Genomic DNA, 23831 nt, shown 5'->3' on the forward strand with positions numbered 1-23831 from the left:
ACAGAAGAAGTAGTGTGGCATTTAGTTCTGCTCTCTTTTGAGTCTCTTCCCATCTGTACCATTGTGCAGACAGCCCTTGGCCAAAGAGCAGTGAGAAGAGAAAAAGTTGTGTCCTAAGCCTGTTCCAGGTCCTCACAGGCCTGGTTCCCCCCCGCACTGGCTGAAAGTGGTGCCTCCTGACTCCTCTGTTTGCAGGGACTACGGGATCATCCGGACTCTGGATTTACCCATCTATGTCACGCGGGTCAAGGGCAACAACGTGTATTGCCTGGACCGGGAGTGTCGTCCGCGGGTGCTCACCATTGATCCCACGGAGTTCAAGTTCAAACTGGCTTTGATCAACAGAAAATACGACGAGGTATGAAACGAGAATGCACAGTACGGATGTAGGTGGGCCAGCGCTCGTTTTTCCCTCCAAGTGACCTCTCTGTCCTGCCCGCCCCCACCCCGAATGTCTAGGTGTTGCACATGGTGAGGAATGCCAAGCTAGTCGGCCAGTCCATCATCGCTTACCTCCAGAAGAAGGGCTACCCGGAAGTGGCACTGCATTTCGTCAAGGACGAGAAGACTCGCTTTAGTCTGGCACTTGAGTGCGGAAACATTGAGGTGAGGGAGACGTGGTCATGAGCCCCGTGTCATTGCAGAGAAGGTGAGAGGGTTAAGGTCGCATTGCGAGGACGTCATTCTGGGCTTGCTTCTTCAGCGAGTATGATAGAATTAGAGATTTTTCTAGCTGTGAGGTAGAACTGTCTTCCTATTGCTGTTTGCCCATCTCTGCTACTTCCTGTCCCTGCTTCTGCCGTAGCATTGCTACTGTTGTCACTCTCGGTCATTCTGGATTCATTAACTTCTAGAATTGGAGCAGCATCACATGGAATCTGAAAAGTCTCATTATTTACTTCACTTTTTACTTGCTGATTGGCTGCTTAGATGAAGAAGCACTTGTGAAATGTTGGGACCCTAAGGGGCGCCTGCCGGCTCGGTCAGCCTCTAACTCTTGATCTCAGCTCAGGTCTGGATCTCAGGGTCGTGAGTTCAAGCCCCTCCACTGGGTGTGGAGCCTACTTAAAAATTAAATCAAATCTTAAAAGATACTGGGACCTACAGGGTACAGGCATTATTTTTAAATGGGGAGAGGGCTTAGGTGAATTGACTTTCTAGTTCTGAACTTCTTTCTTTTGTTATTTCTTTTGTCTTTCCTAAAGCCCCTGAAGATCATCAGACTTAGCAAGTAGCAGGAAAGGTAGCTAAGTAAGAATTGGCCCTACAGAGTCAGCAAATGGTCGGAGATGATTTTGTCATAAAAGTGAATTTTTTTTTAAGATTTTATTTATTTGACAGAGATCACAAGCAGGCAGAGAGGCAGGCAGAGAGAGAGGAGGAGGAAGCAGGCTCCCCGCTGAGCAGAGAGCCCGACTTGGGGCTCGATCCCAGGACCTGGGATCATGACCGGAGCCGAAGGCAGAGGCTTTAACTCACTGAGCCACCCTGGCGCACCATAAAAGTGAATTTCTGAGGAGGAGGAGAATGTGATATGATTGTTTCCATGGAACGAAAGGGACTCTGGTGATAGGATTTTCAGTAGAATTAGACGGAATGCTAGCAGTGATTACAAGTGTAGAGACTGGGGGAGATTTCTGTGAAGGCGGATACTTCAACTGAAGTCCCCGGTTTTGAGTCACAGTGTCTGCCAACCTGTTAACTCTGACCCTGGGGACTCTTTAGATTGCTCTGGAAGCAGCCAAAGCGCTGGATGACAAGAACTGCTGGGAGAAGCTGGGAGAAGTGGCCTTGCTACAAGGGAACCACCAGATTGTGGAAATGTGTTATCAGCGCACCAAAAACTTCGACAGACTTTCTTTCTTGTACCTTATCACTGGCAACCTAGAGAAGCTTCGCAAGATGATGAAGATCGGTGAGTTCCCGGAAACCAAGGATGGGAAGAGCCGTCCTTGGCGGGGAAGGAAAGCAAACAGAAGAGAGCGGGAACTTACAAGAAAAGACCTAACTCGGTGTCTCTTACCGACTTCCACAGCTGAGATCCGGAAGGACATGAGTGGCCATTATCAGAATGCCCTCTACCTGGGCGACGTGTCCGAGCGGGTCCGGATCCTGAAGAACTGCGGGCAGAGTAAGTGAGTGGGCGGGACTCCCTGGCTCTCTTGGGGCTTGGACAGTATTTTCTCTGGGTGGCAAATTACCCAGGGGTGAGGTATTTCCCTTTGTTGTGTACTTCTCCAGAGGAGACAGCATGCCCGTCATGCTCAGAAAACGTTCTCCAGAGCCCGGTGTGGGTACAGCCAGAGTATTCGGTCTGGCCGAGCACTCCGAGGAAGACCGTTTAAATAGTCACGGAGGAGCCAGGCAGTCGTAGCGTATCCTGAAGCAGAGACCCTAGTAAATACACTTGGTCCGATGCCATTAGAGTTTTAGTCTTTCACTTCAAGCCAGCAGGTTTCACTCATTTACTTATTGATTTGTTTATATATTCAAGGGTATTTCCTTTTTTATTTTTTTTAAGATTTTATTTATTTATTTGACAGAGATCACAAGTAGGCAGAGAGGCAGGCAGAGAGAGAAGGAAGCAGGCTCCCCGCTGAGCAGAGAGCCCGACAGGGGGCTTGATCCCAGGACCCTGGGATCGTGACCTGAGCCGAAAGCAGAGGCTTTAACCCACTGAGCCACCCAGGCGCCCCTCAGGGGCATTTTCTGAGGGCCCACTGTGTACCAAGCACAGTACTAGCATTTGAGGTACACTAGGAAACAAGAAAGGTGAGAGGCGTGGCTTGGGCGGAGGAGCTAAACAGTAACGGGGTCAGACTTGCTGTGTGTTGTGAGGGTGGAGTCGTGACTTACTGAAGGGCTGGATGTGTGACGTGAGGAGAGGAGTGGGGGAAGATTCCAAGATTCTTGTCAGCACTGATGAGAGAATTTAAGGATAAGCAGCTGTATTCGTTGCTTACTGCTGTGTAGCAGACTATCCCGAAGCGGAGTCTTTTAAAACAACAAATGCTGCTTACCTCAGTTTGCAGCCCGGCTTAGCTGAGTGCCTCTGGCTCAGTGTCTCTCCGGAGTCTGCGGTCAGGGCGTCGGCCAAGACTGCAGCGGTCTCAAGGCGTGAGGGAGGCTCTCCCACGCTCTGCAGGGCTGCCGGCGGTGCGCAGGGCCTTGTGGGCTGCTGGCTGGGCAGTGTCCGTTTTGTGTGGGTGTCTCTTCAGGGCACCTCACAGCGTGGCAGCTGGGCTCCCTCAGAGCAGGCGATGGCCTCCAAGTGGAGGCCACGGTCTTTGTATCCTAATCTCAGAAGTGATAGCCCGTCACATCTGCCATGTCTCGTTCATTAGAAGTGCGTCACCGAGTCCCTTCCGCACGGCAGGTGTGGGTGTGGGGGCGGATTTTGCACAGCCTTGAATCTCGGGAGGCGGGGGATGCTTGGGGACGTCTGGGAGGCTGTCTGCCACGGGGTGTGTTTCCTCTACAGAGTCACTGGCCTACCTCACAGCTGCTACTCATGGCTTAGATGAAGAGGCTGAGAGCCTGAAGGAGACATTTGACCCAGAGAAGGAGACCGTGAGTCTTTGCTGACCTGAGGGTCTGGTTACAGGATGGACTCCGAGATCTGGGGACAGTGTCAATCTAGAGAAGTTCCTCTCCCGCCTGGTTCCCAGGAGAGGCAGAGAAGCAGAGGAGATCAGAGGAGGTCCGTAACCTTCCCTGCATGATTGCTGACGGCTCTTGGCTTTTCCCTCCTTCCACCCTTCAGATCCCGGACATTGACCCTAATGCCAAGCTGCTCCAGCCCCCGGCACCCATCATGCCGTTGGACACCAACTGGCCCTTGCTGACTGTGTCCAAAGGCTTCTTTGAAGGCTCCATTGCCAGCAAGGGTAAGTGCCCGCCCTCCGTAGTGGTTTTGTTGTTTGTTTGTTTTGTGAGGATCTGTCCCACAGAGTTCCCTCAGCTTCTTCGTCCTTTCTTCTCCGTGAGCGTCATGGAGCACGGAGACGCCAGTCGGAGCTATGGTACATGCTTTCAAAAATTAGGGCGCCTGGGTGGCTCAGTCAGTTAAGTGGCTGCCTTCGGCTCAGGTCATGATCCCAGGGTCCTGGGACCAAGTCCCGCATCAGGCTCCCTGCTTGGTGGAGAGCCTGCTTCTCCCTCTGTTTGCTGCTCTATTTGTGTTCTCTATCTCTCTGCCAAATAAATAAATAAAATCTAAAAAACCAACTTCACTAAAAATTAAATAAAAGCATTATGAGATGATGAGAATTTGGAAAATAGGGGGAGAAAAGAAAGTTGTGTCGTAGTCCGTGCCTTCGACAACCGCTCTGAACATTTGGGTGTGTTTCCTTGGGTTTTTCCATATGTGTACATGTACAGTCCCGCTCAGTATTTCATTGTTCATGACGTACGGTCTTAAGGCACCAGGGCCGCATGCAGACGTGTGCCCTGCTCCGGTTTTCTTGGCTGTGTCTCCTGGCTTGTTTTTCTTGGCTGAGAGCTCAGATACAGCCCTGAGCATCTTGGTCCCAGCCCTGCTCGTTCCTCCATCTCTCTCTTACCCTTTGTCCCCATGCCCTGTACACACTGTGGTGGTGCTAGCTTAGCAGAGCTCTCAGCAGGAAACTCTTAAAAATTGCTAAGTAAACAATGGTTTAAGAGGGGCGCCTGGGTGGCTCAGTCAGTTGAGTGTCTGCCTTTGGCTCGGATTATGCTGCTGGAGTCTCAGGACCGAGCCCCACCTTGGGCTCCCTGCTCAGGAGGGGGTCTGCTGCTCTCTCACCCTCTGTCTCTCCCTCTTACTTGCTCGAGCTCACACACGTCTCTCTCTCTCTTTCAAATAAATAGATAAAATCTTTTAAGAAAATGGTTTAAGAGGCAGATTTTAGTAGCAGGAAGGCCTTTCTATCTCTCTTTCATTCCCTCTCTCTGTGAAACCTATTGCAAGTTAGCATAGCATATATACTATAACAATAAATAATAAACAAGAACTTGAAGTGGACAGAGCCTTGCCACCTGCTTTTGCAAGGCTGCAGCTTGCCTGCAGAAAGGGCAGATCTCAGACTTGCCAACTACACCGAGCTCCTTTCGTTCCTTCTGTCTGTGCAGGCAAGGGGGGCGCGCTGGCTGCCGACATTGACATCGACACTGTTGGCACCGAGGGCTGGGGGGAGGATGCGGAGCTGCAGCTGGACGAAGGTAAGAGCGTGCTTCTCGGACTGTCCTGGCAGGATGGTTGCCTGGCTGGGGGCTGGGTTGTGGGACGGCCCTGCAGGGTTCCAGACCATGGGACCCACAAAGATCCTAGCATTATGCTTTCTTTGGGCTAAGATTGTGTCACTCTGCAAATCCACTCTGAGCTGGATTTTCCTTACAGACGGGTTTGTGGAGGCTGCAGAAGGTCTGGGGGATGATGGTCTTGGCAAGGGACAGGAGGAAGGAGGCGGCTGGGATGTCGAAGAGGACCTGGAGCTCCCTCCCGAGCTGGTGCGTGCGGTTCTCGCCCTGAGAAGGCTCCCTCTGCTTCTCCCTGTGCCGGCCGCCATCCCTACCGCCCCCGATCTGTCCTGAGGTTCCCAGAAGGCAGGGGGTCTGGACCCTCCTGGTCTGATGCCTGTCTCCATTTGGAAGAAAAAAGGAGATAATCAGGTTGTGCCAACAGCAGCTTGTGAAAAGGCAGCAGGCTTTGTCGCCTGAATTGGAGCTTTTGGTTTTTGTTACTGGTGGAGCTGCTCCTGTTTTGAAGGTCTGCTCCCACAACCGTCCCCCTGCCTCCCCAGTGGAATCCAGGAACGACGTCTAGGGCAGTGTTCAGACTTAGCAGGGCAAGTGCTTGAACGGCTCACAAAATGACTTGAGTGTTTTCCTCCTAGGATATACCCCCTGGAGCCGTGGGGGGCACTGAGGACGGGTTCTTTGTGCCCCCCACCAAGGGAACCAGCCCGACTCAGGTACGCAGGGAAGCACAGCCGTGTGGGCGTGACTGATTCTGAGCTGGCTGTACTGCATTAACGCGTGAAGACTGTGCTCTTTTGCTGAAGGTGCAGAGTGGAATAGTTCGGGAGGAGAAAGTGCGAAGTGTCACTTGGCTTGGGTTTTCTGTTTCTTGGTAGATCTGGTGCAATAACTCTCAGCTTCCAGTCGATCACATCCTGGCCGGCTCTTTTGAAACAGCCATGCGGGTAAGTCTTAGAGTAGCGCTGGCTCTTCTTGTGGGCTCGAGGACCTCGCTCAGGGTCCTCAGGGAGGTGGCCGACCCCTCTTAACCAAATGGAAATTAACCTGCACACAAGGGCAGAGGTGTGCCTTTATCTTGGAAACCCTCATCTGGCCTAAGGAAACTTGCCTCATAAGGCCTTCCTCTTGCTTTCCATTTGGCTCAGTAATCTCTTCAGGCAGTGCCCACCAGCCACCTTCCCCCATGTATAGTCTGTTCTCAGACTCGCATCAGTGAAGTCAGCACCCCACACGAACAGGTGTGTGAAACACTGAACCATGCATTACGCTGACAGTAACTACAGATGCAACAGCCACAAACCTTTCCTCTGTTGACGGTGTGTCAGGCACTGTCCTAAATGCTTTATGGGTGTTACTGAATGTGGTGGTCCTGCAGCGAAGTATAATTTACAGATGAGGAAACAAGTGCGGAGCAGCTAATAAGCACCTTGCCCAGGGTCAGCTCGTTTCTCAGTGGTCAGTTTTTGTGTTGCTTTCCTCCTGTGTTCCAGCTTCTTCACGACCAAGTGGGGGTCACCCAGTTTGGCCCTTACAAGCAGCTGTTCCTACAGACCTTTGCCCGTGGCCGTACCACCTACCAGGCCCTGCCCTGCCTGCCCTCCATGTATGGCTATCCTAATCGCAACTGGTAAGGCCCCTTGCGCCTGACTTCTGCTCTCTTCCAGCTTGGGGTAGGTACTTCCGATGGTCGCCTGGGGGATGGGTAACCTCAGAGCTGAGGTTTCCCAGTAGGAAGAGAACTTCGGCTTGATGCTCTATGCGGCTGGGTTTGTACACCTGTGTGCGGTTCCCCCTCCTGTTTCCCCCGTTGAGTCCCGGTTATCCTGTCTTCTTCCTGCTTCTCCGTGCTCGCAGGAAGGATGCAGGGCTGAAGAATGGCGTGCCGGCCGTGGGCCTGAAGCTGAATGACCTCATCCAGCGGCTGCAGCTCTGCTACCAGCTCACCACAGTGGGCAAGTTTGAGGAGGCTGTGGAGAAGTTCCGCTCCATTTTGCTCAGCGTGCCTCTTCTCGTGGTGGACAACAAACAGGAGATCGCGGAGGTAGGAGGCGCAGCCGCTTGTTCTAGTCCTGGGCTCACCCACAGCCTTGCCTCTGCACCCTGACCTTGCTTCGCCCCCTCTGCAGGCGCAGCAGCTCATCACCATCTGCCGTGAGTACATCGTGGGTCTGTCCATGGAGATAGAGAGGAAGAAGCTGCCTAAAGAGACTCTGGAACAGCAGAAGCGCATCTGCGAGGTACGATCTCTGGGCTTCTGCGCCGTACAGAGGTGTCCTCCCCTCTCCCGTCTAGTAGATCGGAATTCTTGACTTCTAAACCCAGGTTTTGGCCTGGGGAGTAAGAGATTTGGGCCCACTTCTGTGAGGAGAGAATGTATTTTTCTGCCCCTCTTCATTGCATCAGGCCTCCACACCCAGGGGGCAGAAGGCTCCCTCTGCCGTGTAGTCAGTCCCGTGTTTGTTTGCTTGGTGTCGTGTTCAATGCATGTGCGGCAGCCTCGAAATGATCTGTTGATCTGTGAAGCTGTGCGGCCTCAGCCTGGCATGTGTCCCTCCTTCTGTCCGCCAGATGGCAGCCTACTTCACCCACTCGAACCTGCAGCCGGTGCACATGATCCTGGTGCTGCGGACCGCCCTCAACCTCTTCTTCAAGCTCAAGAACTTTAAGACAGCTGCCACCTTTGCTCGGCGCCTCTTGGAACTTGGGCCCAAGCCGGAGGTGGCTCAGCAGGTAGATGGGAACCCCTTTAAGCATGAAGCAATCGGGTCTCTCATGTGGAGGGAGTAGAAGACCCAGGCCCTGGCATCTGAAGCAGAGCGCTGAGGAACAGCCGTGCGCGCCTCCTTCTGCCCCTGGAAAGTGAACTTCGAACTCATTCGGCCGCGCTGCAGGTGTAAGAGCGACCTGCTCCCTAGAGTACCTCCTGCCTTCTGTGCCTAAGCCCTTCCACCCGTTAGCACCACCACTAACCCGACACACACGTGCCCCTACTTGCGTTCTCGAGAAGCATTCCTCTCGGGCGGTCGAAGCCAGTCTTACTCCCTTGAGTCCTGACCCTCATAATTCCCAGACTTGGTGAAGGAATATGGGTCTCAGTCCGTTGAACCAGTTTGGTATTGAGAAGGGGAAGTCCTGACAGAGCAGGAATGGTGATTGTGACCCTCCGCATAGGTCCTGTGTGAAGGACACACTCTGTGTTCACTCAGGATGGTTGCATCTTGAATCAAAGAAACTCCTCAGTCATGGTGCTGAGATCATTTGAGTTGTGGTTTGCAACGTTCAGTCCTCTTGAATGAAATATTCCTTCCCTCCCTCAGACCCGCAAAATTCTGTCTGCCTGTGAGAAGAACCCCACAGATGCCTACCAGCTCAATTACGACATGCACAACCCTTTTGACATCTGTGCTGCGTCCTATCGGCCCATCTACCGTGGAAAGCCAGTGGAGAAATGTCCGCTCAGCGGGGCCTGCTATTCCCCGGAGTTCAAGGGTCAAATCTGCAAGGTCACTACAGTAAGTACTGTCTTCTAGAAATGCATCCAGGATTTTGAGAGAAGAGGAAAGGGAAAGAAGCATGTGGGTCCTTTTTTCCTCCTGTATTTGCCTGTAGCTCCTTGAGGCAGTGATACTGAAGAAAGCTGGAGCTTCTCCCACTGCTGTTTACTGATCAGTAACAGATGTTAACAACGAATCCTGCTGTATGCCCTGAAGAGTGGAGGGAGTAAGCTTTCTGGGCTTTTTGCCCTCACAAATCCCTAATTTTTTTCCTCTGTTTCCTTTTCCACAGGTGACAGAGATCGGCAAAGATGTCATTGGTTTAAGGATCAGTCCTCTGCAGTTCCGCTAAGGCCCCCTTTGGTGTGTGCAGGTCAATGACCCTATTTTCCTTCGGAGAATCAGTCTCTGTCTTTCCAGCTCCTCCTTCTCAACTACCCTTCAGATCATTGACATTTAGGTCTCCTGCCCTAAGACCAGTGTCCCTTTCTCTTCTTCTGTGGCTAATCAAAATGTCTACACTTGACTATTTGTCCTCTCCTCAAGGGTGACTAGAGTTGTGGTCGCTGTTGGCCTTGCCTTTCCCTCCCCACTGTCTTCGTATTTTCTTTGGGAAAGAAGCAGGATATAGTAGACGAGACCGGTCACAGCAAACTCTTAGCCGTCCCCCATTTTCCTCAGACATTTAAGCTCACAGGCAAGTACCCTCTGTATGCCCAGAAACTTAAAGTCTGGGGAGAAACTTGTTTTCCAGAAATGCACGTCACTTTTTATTGATTTGTTCTTTATAGCCATTGTTCTTGTGCTTTGTTTCTCACCCCTTAATAAAGTAAGTTTCTAAGAGTTTTGTGATCCCATTTGTTTCCTGGAAACCCTCATGTTCCTGCTCTGTGTGGCTGCCTCACCAAAGCAGACAGGTTTTTTTTGTAATTATACAATTAAAATTACTTACTTAGAGTTACTTGTAATTTACATTACTTTTGTAAGTAACAAATACCCTTTGTCTTTTTTTTAAAAAGCACCTATCGTTCATGTATTAAACTGTGAGAATGTAGAAAGCAAGTAGCTCCCCTGTTCCATGACTGATGACAGTACTTTCCCACTTTTGCTAGTTAGAGCCAGACTGAGCACCTGCCGCCCACCTTTCCTACTTGTCTCTGTTCTAGATGTTTTACAGTAATAGACAAGTGTAAGATTAATAAGTAATACGTTATGTTACAACCGTTACCCTGGCAACCGCGGTAGTTTGCTTGTCGTGTGCTAAGACTACACTGGATAGACTGACATCCTGTGCCTGTGATGAGAGTTTGTACTTTTTTTTCATTTTAAACTCATGTTTTCAATAAACAATATATTCATTCATGTAGTTCAAAACTCAGTAAAGGTAAAAAACTATTCTGTGACATCTTTTTTCCGCTCTTTTCCTCAAATGCCCAGTTCCTGTTACCTTCCTCCAGACAGGGAGCCACTCTTGGCATCCTTGTATGCTCTAGTGGCTTGTGTGTCTGCAGACAGACAGAAATATGTCCTTCCCCGTTCCCCTGCTGTACATACATGACGCATACCACTAAAAGACTGCACCTTGTTAGTTTTATCATGTACTGCATTTAAGATATTTTTCTATATCACATGTTAGGTTCTCTCTCTTTTTTTTTTTCTACTTCTCCGCATAGTGTACCATTGTACGATTTAGTTCATAGAAGTTGCCTTCTTTGTTGATGGGTGTTTAGATTGTTTTCAATCTTTATTATTAAAAAAATGCTGCAGTGAATGACTTGAACATACATTGTACAGTTTGGGGAAATGTGTCTGTAGGATAAACTCCTCGAGATGGAATTCCTGCGCCGAAGAGCACAGGCCTTGATATTTTTTTTAGCTTTAAGAGCTGCTTGCTTAAACTTACTATCCCCAAACAAAGCCTGCCTTTGCAAAAATTTGCATACTGTTTTGATGACACTCTTTCAAGTTGTCAACATTCTTTCTGTAAACAAGTTGGTGATAAATTTGGGCCAAAAAAATTCTTGCAAGTTTAAAAGTTAAATTATAGGGGCGCCTGGGTGGCTCAGTGGGTTAAGCCGCTGCCTTCGGCTCAGGTCATGATCTCAGGGTCCTGGGATCGAGTCCCGCATCGGGCTCTCTGCTCAGTGAGGAGCCTGCTTCCTCCTCTCTCTCTCTCTGCCTGCCTCTCCAACTACTTGTGATTTCTCTCTGTCAAATAAATAAATAAAATCTTTAAAAAAAAAAAAAAAGTTAAATTATAAAACTAACTTTGCACACAAACAAACTATTCTGAACAGGGGTATATAAAAGAAGGACAGTCCATGCTTCCTGAAGCTCATGTTATTGGGGAAACGAAATGGATATATGTAAGATGATTGTGAATATCAGGCAAGAATTTGAAGCTGGTCGTTAAACAGTGGAGACCCATTGTGTCCTTAATCGAGAGAATGATAGAAAGAAAATGCTGCAGGGGCAGCTGGATGGCTCAGTCAGTTAAATGTTGACTCCATCTCAGGTCTCGATCTCAGGGTCATGAGTTCAAGCGCAGTATTGGGCTCCACGCGTAGCTCCACACTAGGCTTGGAGCTCACTTTTTAAAAAATGCTGTAAAATACTATTTTGCAACAGTGTTCACTATACATTAGAAGGGCAGGAGGTGACTAAATATGAAGATGAAGTTTTAGGAATATCATTAATAAAAGCAGAAGCAAGTTTAAGTAATGCAAAGTGTTTGTTTTCAACTCCATGTTGTCTCAGTTACCTCCAGTAATTTCCTTATTAACATGCTTGTTACCACATTACTGTAAAGCTGATAGAAATACCTTTCATGTGGGCACCTGGGTGGCTCAGAGGGTTAAACCTCTGCCTTCAGCTCAGGTCATGGTCTCAGGTCCTGGGATCAAGCCTGGCATCTGCTCTCTGCTCAGCGGGGAGCCTGCTTTCTCTCCCTCCCCCACCGGCCTCTCTTCCTACTTGTCTGTCTTTGTGTCAAATAAATAAATAAAATATATATTTTTTTATAAATAAAATCTTTTAAAAATACCTGTAATGTGCTTGATAGAACAATAGTCATATTAGAGACGCGCATGTAAGCGGTTTGGAGTTGAGCGGGGAAGCCTGGAATAGATTCTGGTACAGGTGTTGAGAAAGGGGTTAAACAGAGGGGGTTTCCATTATAGAAGTTCAGAACTGGCCTTGGGTGGTGAAGTGTTTTGAACAAAGTTACAGAATTGGGACTGGGACTTAAGTCTTCTGACTTAAGTGCAGAATGTTCTCTCCTGAGTCACACCACTTGTGCCTGGAGCAATGCAGTAGGTTTTGCACGGATATGATTTTAAAAATCTGAAGGAAAGAGGAAGGTACTTAAGCTGGTGCATAACACAGAACTCAAGTCTGTGCTCGGGAAGCCAAGGACTGAAGGTGGGAAGTGACTTCATTCTCATGTAATTTCTCCCTTTTAAGCTCCATAGCACTTGATCCTTCGTTTAAGACCTCTACCGTGTACCCTCCTTGCCGCCTGTCGGACCTCACCTCCAGCCCAGTCCCCGGGCCGCTGTTCTACAGCAGGGGCTGGGCCTGCCTGGCCTCTCCTTCCGCTGTGCCCAGCACAGGATCCTAAACAGTGGATGCCCTCCAAGGGCTAAAGTGAGCTTGCGTCCGAGGGGTTCCGACCCGTGTGAAGAGGACGGGAGGGATGTGGAGTTGCCCCTTTCCGCGCCTCCCCCAGCCTCTTGGGGTTGGAGGGTGGGTTCCGTCTGGAGAAAAGGAGATGCGTCAGGGACGGCAGCTCTACCACGACTACATTCGAATCGTCCCCCGGCTCGCTCCAGGGCCCCAGACTGGCTTTTTCTGCCTGAGTGGCTTCAGCTGACACTGGGTTCTAAGTTCCGAGGTCTGTGTCCTTCAGTCTGGCCGTCCTGATGGGCAACAGGCGGTGACAGGGAGCCGTCGGACTCGTCAGGGCCCGGGCGGGCGAAGAACGGCCCGCGAGCGTCTCCCGCAGGCCCCGGCCCGGGAGCGGAGAACCCGGCAGGGACGGTCCTTGCCGGCGCGGCGGCGGCGGGGAGACAGGAAGCCGGGGGAGTAGACTGGACGGAATGCCGAGTGCGTCAAGTGTTAGGGAAAACGAAAGAGCTCCTTCTCTGGATAATGCGAGAAGTTGAAATAAAGGAAGCCGGGCTACCGAGTAACCTGGCAGAAGTTAACAGCAGGTTCCACTCCGTTAGTTCAACGGTTCCTGGCTCGAAGGGAGGAAAACACGCAAAACAAAACAAAACAAAAACAACCCATAAAGCTTCCTGTCCCTTTAAAAATGGCGGCTCCGCACCGACCTGCACTGCTATTGGTCGCAGGAGGGGAAGGGGCGGGGATCAGGGGGGCGGGGCGCATCCGCCTCGGAGACCCGCCTCCTACGGCAAGCCGGAGAGAGCAAGATGGCCGCTGCCGAGGAGGACTGTGGTGCTGGGGCCGACGCTGACCGGGAATTGGAAGAGCTCCTGGAAAGTAAGAGCTCCTTATGGGAGAGGCCCGACGGGGGCGGTTGTAAGGACTCATTCGAGGGTAAAGTGAACCTGAGATATTGGGGGCGGAGCGGGAGAGGCTCTCCAAAATGTTGGCCGGGGGCGGAGGGTCAGCCTGCGACTCCGAGGAAGATCTGCGGGTCACGCTCTCCTTCCTCCGCGGCGGGAGCTCGGGAGCCACCGTGGGCCCCTGAGCCTGTCAGACCGTTGGTCTCCGGGCCGGAGGGAAAGCGGTAACGCACCGGCCGGCGTGTCACGGTCCGACCTGAGCTCCCCCTGCTCTAGCTGAGCAGTTTCCTTCCCGCCAGCCGCAGCGTTCGGTCCTCGGTGGCCGGCGACCCCGACGCTCACCGACTGCTTGCTTAAATGGGCGAGCCCGTGGCGCGGCCTTCTGTGCGCTGCCCTCTCCTCACCCACCTTCCGCCAGGCCTCTCACCTTTTCCTCAGCAGGCCCCATGCCGGTTCTTTCACCGGTCAGAGCTCAAGCCCACCCCCTTCTGCGGCCTTGGGGGCAGACCGTTCACCCTCGTCGGAGAGGCGGAAGGCTCTTTTCCTCCTTAGCCCTGACCTCCGCTGCTCTGTTGGCCGCTTGCCCGCCGTGGGCCGTGCCCTCCCCGCTAGGCCTGGCTGGCAGTGTGGGGGTGGGAACTCGGGTTGTTGAGGGCAGAGGTGAGTATGTGTTGTCCCTTGCCCGGTCACAGACACGTGGGGAGGTGGAGGATGAGCAGAAGTGAGGAGCGGCAGGCGACCGTGCGGGTTGGGGCACAGCTGCACAGAGACGGGAGGGAGCTCTGGGAGCTTGGCCCTGGTGGGCTGAATCGCAGGATGAGGGAAGGGAGTTGAATGTTCCCCCGGGAGTAGAGCAGAGCGCGCGGTCCCTCAGTCGGTGCTAGCGCCCGACCCTGGGGAGGCTGGGTGGAGCATCATGTGGCTTCTGCTTTCTTGCCAAAAATTAATCCCTGGAGGGCTCCAGAGTGAGTTCGGGGGCGTATGGATGCCTGTGCTCTCTGCTCCAATTGGATATGTGTAGGGGATTTCTGGGGAATCATTCCATGTGCAAGGAAGGCCCTGTGTGGAGGGAGGGGTCTTTGCAGAGCTTTTCACTGTCTCCCCCCAGCTCCGAGAGAGATGCCTCTTCCGCCTTGGGGGATTTCTTCTCCTTTGATCACATAAATTGGGAATTGAGGAGGGAAGTGGGAAGCTTATTGAGGGGGGCCCAGGAGAGGGAGACCCAAAAAAAAAAAAAATTTTAGGAAGGTTGGCACTTTGAAAGATTGTTCTCGTAACTACCGCTCCCTGACCCCAGCCTTGCATCCTCATCCATCCCCCAACACACACACTATGTCTCTTGTCTCTGAAGGTGCCCTTGATGATTTCGATAAGGCCAAACCCTCCCCAGCACCCCCTCCTACTACCACGGCCCCTGATGCTTCGGGGCCCCAGAAGAGATCGCCAGGAGACACTGCCAAAGTATAAATTGCACCCTCTTAAGGGAGGGGGAGGGGATGGGCATGCATCTCTGAGCAGAGGTGGGACAGGCCCCTGTGGGTTGGAGTGGTCTGGGGGAGGAGGCCCTGGCCTTACACCAATGAGTGCTCTTTCAGGCCTCAGTCCTGGTAAACAGGGACTTTTGAGGATGGACTGGTGGGATCTCGCGCAAGTTCTTTGGAAAAAAAGTGGATTTAGATGGTTTGCGAATGCCACCCCATACCCTTTCCTCAGTGGCCAGAAGCCTTATTTCCTGTTCTCCTAAAGAGAAGTAGTTAGAATGTCCAGTGGAGGGGGGTAGGAGGGAAGCTCTGCATTTCCCAGAGCCACTGCCTGTGGCTTCTGTCAGAGGGTTGCCGAGTAAGACATGCCTTTTTGCCACCCCTTCCCTGCAGGATGCCCTCTTTGCCTCCCAAGAGAAGTTTTTCCAGGAACTGTTCGACAGCGAGCTGGCTTCCCAAGCCACTGCGGAATTCGAGAAGGCAATGAAGGAGCTGGCTGAGGAGGAGCCCCACCTGGTGGAGCAGTTCCAGAAGCTCTCGGAAGCCGCAGGGAGAGTGGGTGAGGAGGCGCCCCAGGGCTGGAACACTGGGAACAAACTTCTCTGGTCTTTGTTGCCCGAGAAAGGGAGAACTCTCAGGAAGGCTGATAGGGCTATCACCACCCTGGGGTGGGGCCAGGAGGTGGGAAGAGGGATGGCTACAGGGCTTCAAGAAAGGAATGAGGCTGGAAAGTCCTTGAAAAGATTGTTGAAAACCGACCACTTGAAAGGTCACGGTGTTGTGGTTGTCATCTTGGAGAACAGACCGACACAGGCACAGTTCTTGCAGACTGGTGAAAATGGCTGTGAAGATGAACACAGAGGACTCGGAGATTTGGAGTGCTGGTGATCCACCAGTAAATGGCGCATATCGAGCTGGTAGGCAAACAATTAAAACCTGAAGACCTTGTCTTTCTTCCCCTTCCTTAGGCAGTGACGCAACCTCCCAACAAGAATTTACGTCTTGCCTAAAGGAGACACTAAGTGGACTCGCCAAAAATGCCACTGATCTCCAGGTGAGGGAAAGGGGTGGGGCCCACCAGGGATCTCTCACTCACAGAACAGCAAAGTCTCAAAAGACAGACCCTATCTCGTAGCAGGTGAAGTCTGTTCCTGCCACACTGTTTTGCTGCAGGCAAGTTTAAATAGTTCTTTCGCACCTGAAGGGGTGGTAAGCATCCCAAGAAGGCCGTGTACGGATCTTCCTCAACTGATAAGTTGGAAATGTCTTAAGTTAGAAATGCATTTAATGCAGCTACCCTGCTGAACATCACAGCTTAGCCTCGCCTGCCTTAAACACGGTTAGAACACTTAAGTGAGCCTACAGTTGGGCAAAGTCCTCCACACAAAGCCCGTTTTCTAATATGGTATCGAGTATCTCGTGTAATTTATTGACTGCTGTGCCGAAAGTGAAAAGCAATGGTTGTGGGGGGTGGGACGTCACCAATGCCACAGTTGTTGACCCTGGTGACGGTGTGGCTGCTTGGGAGCCGTGGCTGCTTGGGAGCCGTGGCTGCTGGAGAGTATCCTCTGCATATCACCAGCCTGGGAAAAGATCCAAATTCGAGATCTGAAGTATAGTTTCTACGGAATGTGCGTCCCTTTCACACCATCCTAATAAAGTTGAAAATGGTCCGCGGTCAGAGACCACCTGTATTGGCTCACCTCCTTCCTGTCCTTTCTAGAACTCAGGCATGTCAGAGGAGGAACTGACCAAGGCCATGGAAGGGCTGGGCATGGATGAAGGGGAGGGGGAGGGCAACATCCTCCCCATCATGCAAAGCATCATGCAGAACCTCCTGTCCAAGGACGTGCTGTACCCGTCCCTGAAGGAGATTACTGAAAAGGTTTGTGAACTTGTATTTCTGCTTTTCCTCCTACTTGTCCATTGTGTCAGCCCCTGTGGGCTACTTTGTGTGTCTAGAGCCTACAAAGCTAGAGAGTAACTCGAGGGCACAAGCCATCCACTCTTTTCTCCTTTTTGTGTTTGGAGCGGGAGGGTGCCACACGGAAGATGCTGAAGGTGGAAGGGGTGGTCCTTCAGCTCTGGTTTCTGTAAACTGGTTTCCGACTGCTGTCCGACCAGCCCTTTCTTTTGCTGGTTTTGTGCTATGCAGTTTAAGAGTAGTGAAAAGATGGTCCCTGCTGTCAGGGAGCTTACAGTTTCGCTCAAGAAACAACATACAGGAGTAGAAGCTTTCCCGTGACACAGTACTACGTGGGATCAAGTGTGGAGTGAGCCATGTAGACCAGGAGTCAGCAGGCGAGGGTCTGGGTGGACCAAAGCCAACTCTCAAGCTAAGAGTGGTTCTTACAAGTTTAAAGTTGTACAGTCAAAACAGAAAGAAGAAAGACTCTGTGACAGAGCTTACACATGACCCGTAAGGGCTAAACTAGGACTGTGTAGGCCTTCACTGAGAAGTGCGCCACCCTCTGGTGACCATCGCGCTAGCATAGCCAGTCGTCTGGCTGGAGTCCGTGCCGCTGCTTGACACTGAACTCGCTTCTTTAGTTTTTATCTTCCTCCGTGTCCTCCCCTTCCCCTTCATTTTTTATTGTTTTTCATATTTAATTTCCTTTCCTCTCCATTGTTCATGAATTCTTCCCGACCCATGCTCTTCTTTCCTTAGTATCCAGAATGGCTGCAGAGTCACCGGGAGTCTCTTCCTCCAGAGCAGTTTGAAAAATACCAGGAACAGCACAGTGTAATGGGCAAGATATGTGAGCAGTTTGAGGCCGAGACCCCGACGGACAGCGAGGCCACTCAGAAGGCTCGTTTTGAGTTAGTGCTGGATCTCATGCAGCAGGTAAGGTCTCCTCTGCCGTCTGCCCACGGGTGCTGTCTGGGTGTTCGGTGGAGGAGGGGTCTGGGAAGAACGCCACACTGCCAGACCCAGTGGAGGAGGGAGCACAAGAGATGTCCCAAAGCCTGGTCCCCAGAAGATGGGAGAGATACCACGGCTCAGATTCCTTTTTGGGTTGCTCTGTTGTTTTCTAGGATCTTCTGTTTCTCAAGTTCCTCTTATTTTCCAGCTACAGGATTTGGGCCATCCTCCAAAAGAACTGGCTGGGGAGATGGTGAGTATATCTTCTCTAAGATTTGAATCTGAGTTCCAAGTCTCTGGAATTCTGTAATCTTTAATGATTTCACATGAGGCGATCACTGTGGCTCTGGGGGAGGCACCTTCGGAAGCTCTCACTTGAGGTGGGAGCAGTAATCTCAGTCTCTCCATCTCTTCTCCAGCCTCCTGGCCTCAACTTCGACCTGGATGCCCTCAATCTGTCGGGCCCACCAGGTGCCAATGGCGAACAGTGTCTGATCATGTGAAACACAGCACGTGTCTGTCACTGAGTCCCAGCCATGGGGAGCATCTGGAGTCAGCAGAACCACTGGGAGCCGAGGCAGGAGAGCCGACTCCAAGAGCAGTCTGCCCGCTGCCCTGTGTCGTCCCAGCTGACTGGGACTGTGCCATACCAGCTGAGGCTTTTACTCTGTCTTTCTAGAAACATGGCCTATTGTGCGGGCCGTTTCTGTGGGCCCTATCCATGCAGTTTCTGCTGCTAGCAAAGGCCCAGCTACCTTCCAGGTGAAGAAAGGCATCCCTCGTGGGGCATGTGCTTTCTTACCTCCCAGATAATGTTATATATGGCCACACTGATGTTCACTTTTGCATTCAGGGTCTTCGTGCCTTGTCTCTACTCCTTCTGGGACCTGGGGAGCAGAGACAGAGTCCTGGGACTCTGTATTTCTCTAGTTCTTTTGGGCAGAGCCTTTGGGATTGATGGGGAGAAACTTAGCCTGGGCTGGGACGCGAGGTCTGCCACCATGTCCTCTTGCCTTCAGACAGACCGTTATGAACTCTGTGAAGGAAAAGGAGGTGGGGGTTTTGCATCTAATCACAGTAGGGTTGAGAGAGAAGCCCTGGGATTCTCCTCTCTTTAGGTGCTGAGCCTTCAACTCCCTGTTCCGGCCTGAGAACTCAAGTTGCTACCATGGTTCTTTGTACAGTGCTCTGTGATCTGGGTGAAACCAGCCCTTGACCTTCCTCTGCCCCCTGCCTCTCCTCATCTCTTCTCTTTTTAAACACTCGTTTATTCCAGCCTTCTCTGGAACCCAGGCTGTGACAAAGAAGGGCCATCTTATATCCCCTCCTCTGGGCCACCACCACTCTGATTGGAAAACATATGTAATTACAGTGTCAGGTCTAGGAAATGAATGACTGTTCTTCCCCAGATACGTTCTGGCTTATTTGAGACCTCTGATTTCTTTGAATCGTTTCCCTTAAGCAGGTGACTTGGGAACAGGAGTGGAGTGCAGCCCGGGTCCTTTTTCTTGACTAATAAATATTCTGATTGAGGAGTGTGGCCGGTTTTTCATTCAGGTCTTTCTCGGCTCTTCCTCACCGTCTGTAAGCCGCAGTGAGGAGTGCTTGCAGACGAGTTCTGCATGATCTCACCGTGCTGGGTTCTACTGTTGCCCGCCTTCCCCAGCTCAGTCTGCACCTCACTTGGCAAAGGAGACTGATTGGCCATCTTGCCTCATTCCCTCCCTCTGGGTGTTTCAATGTGGCAAGCCCTTCAGTTGGTACTGTACTTTAACATTTGACATTCTTATTGTTAGTAATATATTGTTAACCTTTTCTTTTAAATTACAGTTTGTTTGGTTTTTTTTGAGTTGACCTGGCACCTCTCCTTGCATCCATGGACCTTCGCTGCCAGGTATTGGTGGGCACTCTGGTCAGGCCAGCGGGCTGTCCCGTTCAGCACTCAGAAGATGATGCCCAGAGCAGGGGTACATTGGGCATCTGAGAGCCTGAGGCTGTTTGGGAACTTCCAGCCACTGTTCTTACCAGAGTGTGGAAGCACCCCAGTCTGAACCCAGGACTCCTCTCCTTTGGAGGAGGTGGGCACGGTGCAGGCAGACTTATGGTGGTCACAGAGCCCGAAGGGCTAAAGTCTGTCCATCTATCCCCGGCCAGAACTGAACAAGGGTACAGAGGGGAAGGGAAGGACAGAGAGGCCCCAAGCCTTGATCCACATGTCTCCTGTACGTAGGGGTGGCTGGCTTTAACAGATTCTCACTCCTGCTGGCCTACTCTGGCCTTACTCCAGGAGTCGAAACAGATGCCCTAGTCCAGTTCAGTTCTGTTCCCAGGTCAGGCCATTTGTTTTCAGTTTGATTGAACATAAACAAATGGACCTCCAGTGGGTTACTGTCTGTTCCCAAAGCATTATTTGACTGATTCCGGGACTTGGGGGAAGGACAGAGCAGTCCTTCTCAAGCTATCTTTGCTAAAGGACCAGGCTTTCTGCTTTATAAATACCCAGTCCTTTGTATCCTAAGATGTGTTTCCATGACAACGGTGCAGTCCCCACAGTATGCTGCCCACCCCACGAGCTTCTGCACACCTGAACTGACCACAGCCCTTTCAGCAGAAGTCCACGGATCATGCACTGGGGTATCACAGCAATGTCAAAATGCTAAAAAGTGTCTAAACACTCTCAGTTACTAATTCATCATGTCGTAGACTAGTAAGAAAACTGTTCACGGACCGGTACAAGTCTTTGAACCACGTTGAGTAGCACTGCTAGGCCCTCCCTGGGCTCTGGAGCTCTGTCAGCCACCGGACAGTCTCGGTACGTGTTCTCTCTCACGTGAGGATTGCCTCTTGTGAACTTGCTTCTTTGGCAAGGTGTGTCTCTGTAAGGATATTTATAGTATTTTTCTAGCCTTTTCTCTTGCTTAAAAATAACCAGGGTTTAGGTTCAAGCTCTATGAGGAGTTTTTATGCTGCTCTCAAACTTTAAAGGATTTAAAGCTGCCCCTTTGTTCTAAAATATTGTATGTTAGATAATAAATTTATAGTTGTTTGGATGGTTTCATGAATTAAGAATTGAATTCCTATGGAATTTGTGATAAGGAGGATATTTTCCTGTGACTCTGGACCATCCTGGTGAGGGCCCCAAGAGCACTCTGTTGAGATGGCTTTGGGGGACTTGGAGAAAACAATGGCGCACAGGAAATGAAGTTGAGATGCTGGACCATATGAAAAGTGATCAGAAGGCCTAGAGGAAGAGAATGTGTATTATACTAGAAAACCCACTGGCTGACCATGTTCCTCAGGAAGGCCTGAGGACAACTTTTTTTTACAAAGGAAGGGCACTAATGAATGGGTCACTGGTATCTTCGAGAAGTTTAGATGTGGCTGTCTCTGTGGGTGGAGGCTGAGGGAAGGGGATGTTTAAGAGCCGGTTTCCCCCGTAGCAGTAAGGAAGATAGGACCCTGGCACAGCCGAGGCCAAGTGGCAGCACTTAGCCTCTCAGAAGCAGAGTGGAGAAGGGCAGCACGTGCAGAGTGGACGTGGCTAATGACATGTGGGTGGTCCCAGGGACCAGACGAATGGTCAGCCAAGGATGGCACTGGTTTATATTTAAGAGCGATCAAGAATCATTACCCAGAAGAAGGAGTCAGAAACTTCAGCGAAAAGTCAAAATTCCTTGCCCATTTCCTAGGCCTCAGACCATTCTCACACTCGACCTGTCAACTGAAAGTTTCCCTGGTTAACTGTGTTGGGGGAAGACGACCTAATTTTTTACGTTGGAAAACAGGGATACTGGGTCAGAATTGACTCTTGATACCCAGTGACCTAAAGGACCACCACAGCACTTCCCTCCCTACACTCATCCACTTTGCTATAGGGAGAAGTGGGCTCAGAGCTGAGTGTTCACCCAAGTCGGCCTCACAGTGGGTCCAAAAACCCGCTTTATGGTCATTTTTTCAGTTTCCAAATGTATAATCAGAGTGGACGTATTTGGCAGTTGGCAGAAAGCCCCAGTCAAAGCCCCTGAAACTGTACCCCCACTTCTGCCAAGATAGAAAATAAGAAAATCGTCCTGCATTCTAGGGAAAACGGCAGTGATAGTTCAGTGCTTAGAAAGGTAGAAGAATCAGGGTGTGGGTTTCCTTCACTTCTAGTTTCTCCAGTCTGGCTCTTGCAAACACCGGGTTGCTGTGCCCTGCAGTGGGCTTGAGCAGGCAGTTGACCCTGTTGCAGTACAGCGTTGAGTGTGGTTTAGAGCCTCTGCCATGGGTACATGGTGATGAATACGTACTTTCTGACCCTTCACAGAAAGTTCGTTGACCCTGTAATGCCGTGAATATGGTTTGCAGTACCCATCAGAAAGAAGTATCAGGGGGCACCTGGGTGGCTCAGTGGTTTAAGCCGCTGCCTTCGGCTCAGGTCATGATCTCAGGGTCCTGGGATCGGGTCCCGCATCGGGCTCTCTGCTCGGCAGGGAGCCTGCTTCCCTCTCTCTCTCTCTTTGCCTGCCTCTCCATCTACTTGTGATTTCTCTCTGTCAAATAAATAAATAAAATCTTTAAAAAAATAAAAAATAAAAATAAATAAAAAATAAATAAAAAAAGAAAGAAGGATCAGAAGCAATTTGCATTCAGAAGCGATGGGCACCAGTGTATTTTCACAGTCTTGATCTAGGGCTCTTAATTCTCCTCCATTGTCACAGTGTAGTCCAAAGGGAGCTGGACATTCTACAAAATGTCACGCTCGTGTATGCTACTCAGGAAATAAGGGTATGCTAATCAGACCCGATGAAAAGACACTGTCAAGTATTTTGGATTCCTTGGTGAGACACATTCCAGGGAGTGGAAGATAAATCCTGCAGAGCTTACAGGGTCCTACCACATTGAGTAAGTTTTTAGTAGGAGCCCCATGGTCTGGAGTGTGCAGGGACATTCTCTGTAAGGCAAAGGGTAAACTATTGCATCTTGTATCCTTTACTGCAGGAAAGAAGCCCAGTGCCGTGGTAGGCCTCTTCCAGTTTGGGAGGCCCCATATTCTGTACTTGGGAATGCAAGAAAGGCCCCCGCAGCAGATCCAGGCTACAACACGAGCAGCGCTGCTGCGTGGGCCGTATGGCCTGGAAAATTCTGCGGTGCTAGAGGTGTCTGTGGTAGGGAAAGATGATGTGTGGATTCTAGGGCAATCCACAGTAGGAGAGTTCCAGCATAGTTCTCTAGGGTTCTAGAGAAAGGCTGTGGCCTCTGCAGTAAAGAAAGTGTCATTTGAAAAGCATCTCCTAGCATACACTTAGGTCCCGATAGAGACCCAGTCAGTGCCTGACCACAAAGGATCAAGTGACTGTGTGACCAATTGCCCATAGAGCCCGCTGGTCACTGTGAGACCTGCCAGGTCATGAGATTGGGCGGATACACCAGCTGTCTGTCTTACAGCGGAAGTGGTGCACTTGGGAAGAAGCCCAAACACAGTTGGTGGGCACAAGTAAGTGGAAATGAACAAGGGTCCCCAGGCCTCCGTTTACCTGTGTCTGTTGCATGGGGCTAGCTTTGTCCTAGATCATGCCTGTGGCAATGTCAGGATTCTTGCAACCCTTTGTCCAGGTCTGGTCGGTGGATGAGTTGGTTTGATACGTTAGGGCAAGACAAATAGGGACCATTGCTTCTCAGCAGCCCCATCTAGAGTGGTCCTGAGAGTCCAGGATGAGAAATTCTCAACCAGTAGTTTTTTTTTTTTTTTTAAAGATTTTATTTATTTATTTGACAGACAAGAGATCACAAGTAGGCAGGCAGGCAGAGACAGAGAGAGGAGGAAGCAGGCTCCCCGTTGAGCAGAGAGCCTGATGCAGGGCTTGATCCCAGGACCCTGGGATCATGACCTGAGCCTTCCGCAGAGGCTTTAACCCACTGAGCCAACCAGGTGCCCCTCAACCAGTAGTTCTTCAGGCAGTGTAGCTGATCACTTTGTGTGGAAAGAGAAGTGGCCTGAGGCCAGGGTATAGGTGAACTCTCACAGCCAGTGGGCTGGTTGATCAGGAGCCCAGAAGGTGCAAGATAAGAAAATGCAGGAGAAGGTCTGGTGAAGAGCGTTTCAGTGGGTCTGTGAGACCAGGACTTGTTACAGTATTCACCAGAAAAGTGTTGACTAATAACCACATGAATAGGACACTTTGGTCAGGAGCCTCACCTCGCGGGGTTCTTGCACAGGGTGCTCGCGAGAAGAATCACCGTGCTG

At 50.9% G+C, this 23831-nt stretch overlaps 2 protein-coding genes across 4 annotated transcripts in view; both read left to right on the top strand.

Moving 5' to 3' along the window:
- COPA (COPI coat complex subunit alpha) overlaps positions 1 to 23831 on the top strand; it is a 65010-nt gene that overhangs the window by 35179 nt on the left and 6000 nt on the right. The window contains exons 18-35 of one of the 3 annotated variants that reach the window (XR_004280042.1): positions 196 to 358; positions 460 to 606; positions 1726 to 1915; positions 2036 to 2131; positions 3482 to 3570; positions 3764 to 3887; positions 5110 to 5199; positions 5378 to 5487; positions 5874 to 5951; positions 6114 to 6182; positions 6729 to 6865; positions 7093 to 7279; positions 7365 to 7475; positions 7807 to 7968; positions 8556 to 8750; positions 9025 to 9089; positions 9123 to 9326; positions 21699 to 21708. Coding sequence is in view for 2 of the 3 variants with exons in the window: in XM_032317853.1 (XP_032173744.1) it covers positions 196 to 358; positions 460 to 606; positions 1726 to 1915; positions 2036 to 2131; positions 3482 to 3570; positions 3764 to 3887; positions 5110 to 5199; positions 5378 to 5487; positions 5874 to 5951; positions 6114 to 6182; positions 6729 to 6865; positions 7093 to 7279; positions 7365 to 7475; positions 7807 to 7968; positions 8556 to 8750; positions 9025 to 9084 (2008 nt within the window). In the remaining variant the exon portion in view is untranslated. Of the gene's footprint in view, positions 1 to 195; positions 359 to 459; positions 607 to 1725; positions 1916 to 2035; positions 2132 to 3481; positions 3571 to 3763; positions 3888 to 5109; positions 5200 to 5377; positions 5488 to 5873; positions 5952 to 6113; positions 6183 to 6728; positions 6866 to 7092; positions 7280 to 7364; positions 7476 to 7806; positions 7969 to 8555; positions 8751 to 8847; positions 9002 to 9024; positions 9090 to 9122; positions 10095 to 21698; positions 21709 to 23831 lie in introns of those variants that run through there. The other 2 variants (XM_032317853.1, XM_032317854.1) reach the window with 2 other exon arrangements.
- On the top strand, positions 13115 to 19429 carry PEX19 (peroxisomal biogenesis factor 19). Its single transcript, XM_032317863.1, has 8 exons — positions 13115 to 13235; positions 14613 to 14722; positions 15136 to 15301; positions 15711 to 15796; positions 16466 to 16627; positions 17411 to 17587; positions 17814 to 17858; positions 18025 to 19429. The coding sequence occupies exons 1-8, from the start codon at positions 13166 to 13168 to the stop codon at positions 18106 to 18108; spliced, it is 900 nt and encodes a 299-aa protein (XP_032173754.1). The 5' UTR covers positions 13115 to 13165; the 3' UTR covers positions 18109 to 19429.

The sequence above is a fragment of the Mustela erminea genome, chromosome 17 (genome assembly GCF_009829155.1).
Source record: "Mustela erminea isolate mMusErm1 chromosome 17, mMusErm1.Pri, whole genome shotgun sequence".
In the NCBI taxonomy this organism is placed as follows: Eukaryota; Metazoa; Chordata; class Mammalia; order Carnivora; family Mustelidae; genus Mustela; species Mustela erminea.

Excerpts from the sequence above, each read along its gene's own strand:
- PEX19 (XM_032317863.1), top strand. The coding sequence starts at position 13,166 with ATGGCCGCTGCCGAGGAGGACTGTGGTGCTGGGGCCGACGCTGACCGG. Across the intron at positions 16,628-17,410 it reads TGAAGGAGATTACTGAAAAG|TATCCAGAATGGCTGCAGAG; the intron begins GTTTGTGAACTT and ends TTCTTTCCTTAG. Across the intron at positions 17,588-17,813 it reads TGCTGGATCTCATGCAGCAG|CTACAGGATTTGGGCCATCC; the intron begins GTAAGGTCTCCT and ends CTTATTTTCCAG.